Below are 4,382 nucleotides of genomic sequence, written 5' to 3'. Positions count from 1 at the left end.
CCATTATGCAATTCTACTTGTTTGTCTGTTATTTTTAATGGTTCATGCACGAATATGCTAGGGGCTAATGACTTTGGTCAATTGGGTGATGGAACTGAGGCGCGAAGGAAACATCCAAAAAAAGTAAAGCAATTAGAGTCAGAGTTTGTAAAATCTGTATCCTGTGGAGCACACTGTTCTGCTTGCATTGCTGAACCTCGAGAAAATGACGGTACCATCTCCACAAGAAGGCTCTGGGTGTGGGGCCAAAATCAGGTAATACCTCTTAAAGGATTAATACAATGTTGTCTGAAACAATCTATCATTTTCTTCTTCAACACACTGTTTGTATTCCAGGGATCAAATCTTCCAAGGTTATTTTGGGGAGCCTTCCAACCTAATACAGTAAGTATATATGTTTGAACACATACATATTGCGTGCATATTCATCATTGCTTAAAGAATAATGTTATTTATTTGATTTTTTTTTTTAAATTTTTGTTACTTTCTTTATTTAGAGGTAAATTTACCTGAGTACCTACTTCTATTTGTCTAAGCATGGTAGAGAGGAGTGAAAACGACAATGGAATAGCGTACTTATAATGGACATTTCCAAGCTCCATTTTCTAATTTGCTTTTTTTTCCTAAGAGTCAGCCAGCCATCATATCTGACCGTTGATTGGATATACATTTTCTCTTGCATATTTGTTATTCGTGCTTTATTGCCATGCCTAACTATGATTTTAGGTTTTCCTTTCTAAACAATGTTTATTTTTTAATTTATTTCTTATTTATATACTCATGCTCAGTGTCTTTTTTTTTTTTCACTATGAATAAAATCTGTTCCTTTTGTTGATGTAATTGCTTCTGCTAATGTAATTATTTCATAACATTTCCTATTTCCTAATTTCTTTCATGATGTATGAGTGAATCCATTCTCAGGAATTTAATATAATTTTATAAAATGTAAAGAAAACTGTGTAGTTTCTATTTCTTTTCTTTTTTTTATGGGGGGGTACAATTTTTAAATTATGTAATAGGAATTTTTTATTATGTTTTGCTGTATGTCCTTATGTCCTTTTTCCTTCCTATCTTCGCATCATTTATATCATCACACTTGTAGATTATCCGTGAAGTGTCTTGTGGAGCTGTCCATGTTGTTGCTTTGTCTGAAGAAGGCGTACTACAAGCTTGGGGTAACTCAGTTATTCATTCTTTGTTTACAGTTTTCTTTCTAAAATTATTGTTTATATACAACCTTGTAAATTTATGTCGATGACTACCTTTATTGATTGACATGAACGGAGGCATATAAGTTTACACAGCATTGAATGTAGGAAAGTAAACATGAGAACTTGCAAACTGGGTTTCTTGCCACCTACTAATCAGGGTTTTCTCACTGTTTTTATAAATCAGGCTACAATGAATATGGTCAACTTGGCCGTGGTGTTACTTGTGAAGGACTACAGGGTGCTCGTATTTTAAGTTCTTATGCTAAATTTCTTGATGAATCCCCTGAGCTTGTGAAGATTGCCAGAGTGTCATGCGGGGAGTACCACACAGCTGCCATTTCTGATAAGGGCGAGGTGTAAGTGATTTGAAGGACTTACTAAATGGAGATAGTTATAAATTTAAGCATGAGAATTGTGGTTTTCCGCATGACACGTTAGGGAATCTCACTTCGGGAGACAAGATGCAATGGAAATGCTGCATCTATTATGCAAGTTTCTATTCCTTTGGCTCGGCTATAAGCAAAAGTCGACTGTAGTTTTACATAACTGGAACCAACCGTGTAACCCTGTTATATTATATTCTGAGTGCCCTTGGTTTAAGTAGGTTCTGTTTGAAAAATATCTGTGGCGAGGTTTATTATTCTACTTGCAAGGTTTTCTGTAGGTTATTGGGGGTGGATCTTGTTCTGCTTAAATAGTATTATTGGGGATGCATAAGCAGTATCACCAGTAACTATTTATTAAATTGGGTTACTTGTTATAATACTTCCTCACTTGTTATATTTGTCCTTGGAGCTTGCAGTTACACATGGGGGCTTGGAAATATGGGCCAGCTTGGGCATTCTTCACTCCAGTATGGGGATAAAGAGTTAATTCCAAGGAGAGTGGTTACACTTGAGGATGTTTTCATAAAGGATGTGGCATGTGGTGGTGTACACACGTGTGCTGTAACTCAGGGAGGAGCACTTTATGCCTGGGGGGGTGGTCAGTCTGGGCAGCTAGGGCTTGGCCCCCAAACTGGATTATTCTCGTGTGTTGCTAATGACTCACAGACATTTTTCCGAAACATTCCAGTTTTAGTTGTTCCTAAAGGTGTTCAACTTGTTGCGTGTGGACATTCCCACACACTTATCTCTATGAGTGATGGTCGAATTCATGGATGGGGTTACAATAATTATGGCCAGGCAGCCAATGAGAAATGTACATATGCTTGGTATCCATCACCAGTTGACTGGTATGTATTTGTAACTTAAAGAAACCTTTTCATGACCACACAGGCATTTATATTGAAGTTTCTAAATCACAGGTGTGTTGGGGAAGTTCGGAAACTTGCTGCAGGTGGTGGCCATTCAGCTGTGTTGACCGATGCTTGTTCGCTAAAGGAGTTATGTGAGTTTGTACTTGCAGATAGCATGACTTTAGCCAATGCTGCTAAGGTTGAGGATATTGCATATAGAACTGGATCAGATGCTTTGGCACGCCTTTGTGGAAGACTCAGGTATGTGTCGTGTTTATGATTTTTTTATAAACTGCTGCTTAATTAGACAATCATTAAGTTATGGGATGTGACAAACATTATCAGTCAACAATTAATTAATCGTTGAAAGGAAAAACAATTGTTGGTGATGGTAGAAGAGCATAATATTTGATGGTAAAACTGGATTTATTCTTGAGCTGAGTTGGGGCTTCATGTTAAGTGTTTCTGAAAGAAAATTCTGGCACAATTGCCTGTTGTCATTGTTTTTTATTTCATGCACTTTTATGATACGGTTGTTCTCCCTTTCACTTTTCTTTCCTATTTTAGCTTTGTTATTTTCTCAATGAATGAAATGCTAATGTTGTGGCAACAACTTAATGGCAGAGAGTATATGCTTGCTGGCGGAGCTCTCGAACAAAAGGATGAGAAGAACAGTAAACTCAGACTTAGCATATGAAGTTAGTATTAGTAATTACTTGTGCATATTAAGTTGTATGATATATGTATTCATAATTGGATGGACGTCATTATTTGGACAAAAGCAATCATGCAATTGACAAGAAAGATCTTACGAGACAACGAATTTGTTCGTATAGAATCGAGGGATCACCAACTAGGTGCAAGAAATTTCTCAGAAATCTGATAGAACTCTTTATCTAAATTAGACTCTTTATTAATGTTGATTAGCTACTTTTATGGTATGCGTAGCTACAGTGGATGACTTCCTACTTTGTATCTCTCCTAATCCCAAAAAAAACAATGTTCCCTGCGTTTTAGAGCACTCTGCCGGTTCCAACTTTAAGCTATCTGTAATCAAGTTCCTGCTGCAACTTCCTATTCTCCATCCTCAACACATTAACGACTTTCTTGCTGGATTTTTGCCTTTTTTTTGCCAATAATTCAAAAAAAAAAATGGGTTCAGGTTAATGTAATAAGTATTGATATATTTTATTTTTAGGAAAATAAAAAAAAGGTTATATTTTTTTTATAATAATTGAAATTCAGTTAGTTTTATTTGAATTCTATATTAATAATATAATTGAATATATGTTTGAATTTTAGAAATTTTAAGTGAGTGTTTGTTGAAGGAAAAATCAATGTTAGCGTATAATAAACCTTAAAAAGTTATTAATGATTTTAAATTTACAAAGTAAAAAAAAAAAAAGTAAAGGAAAAAGAGACTCTCTTTAAAGTTAAACATATTAATCTTAAACGTTTTTTTAATAAATACACATGATAACACTTGATAATTACTAAGATTAAATTCATGTTGAATTATTTCAATTAATAATAGAATAAAAAATAATATTTAATTGTCTCAATCATTAATGAACTCAAATAAAATTGCAGAATTAAAGTATTCGTATGAATATTATAATTTTTTTCTTATTCATTAAAAACGAAACATTTCATACTTATTATATGAAGTTGACTATGTATCCACTAATTTAATTTAATAGTTCAATACTATCTAATTTAAGAAAGAGAATGCTAAATCTTATATTACTGATGAAAATAACAATTTAACATGATAAATTAGATTTTCAATAGGCGAAATTATTTGTTTTGGACATTTTGTGCTCCCAATCGTTTTTGTTTTTTGTTTTTTTTCTTTTGCATTAATCTTTTAATCTCATTATGATATTTTTTTCGATTTTATATTTTGTCACATGAAAGAAAAATCAATAGGAATA

General features: G+C 33.5%; 1 protein-coding gene across 2 annotated transcripts in view; it reads left to right on the top strand.

Annotated features, from left to right (window-relative positions):
- The window catches only part of LOC106759342 (ultraviolet-B receptor UVR8), a 5,258-nt gene extending 1,768 nt beyond the window's left edge, over positions 1 to 3,490 (top strand). For both annotated transcript variants that reach the window (XM_014642478.2, XM_014642477.2), the window contains exons 3-9: positions 62 to 255; positions 337 to 384; positions 1,103 to 1,175; positions 1,396 to 1,567; positions 2,014 to 2,445; positions 2,518 to 2,709; positions 3,073 to 3,490. In XM_014642478.2, coding sequence (XP_014497964.1) covers positions 62 to 255; positions 337 to 384; positions 1,103 to 1,175; positions 1,396 to 1,567; positions 2,014 to 2,445; positions 2,518 to 2,709; positions 3,073 to 3,145 — 1,184 coding nt within the window. In that variant the 3' untranslated portion in view covers positions 3,146 to 3,490. The remainder of the gene's footprint in view (positions 1 to 61; positions 256 to 336; positions 385 to 1,102; positions 1,176 to 1,395; positions 1,568 to 2,013; positions 2,446 to 2,517; positions 2,710 to 3,072) is intronic.
- The last annotated feature ends 892 nt before the right edge of the window (positions 3,491 to 4,382 follow it).

Source organism: Vigna radiata, chromosome 4, assembly GCF_000741045.1.
Source record: "Vigna radiata var. radiata cultivar VC1973A chromosome 4, Vradiata_ver6, whole genome shotgun sequence".
Classification (NCBI taxonomy): domain Eukaryota; kingdom Viridiplantae; phylum Streptophyta; class Magnoliopsida; order Fabales; family Fabaceae; genus Vigna; species Vigna radiata.
The sequence above is the reverse complement of the archived record's forward strand: the minus strand, read 5'-3'. Positions and strand labels throughout refer to the sequence as shown.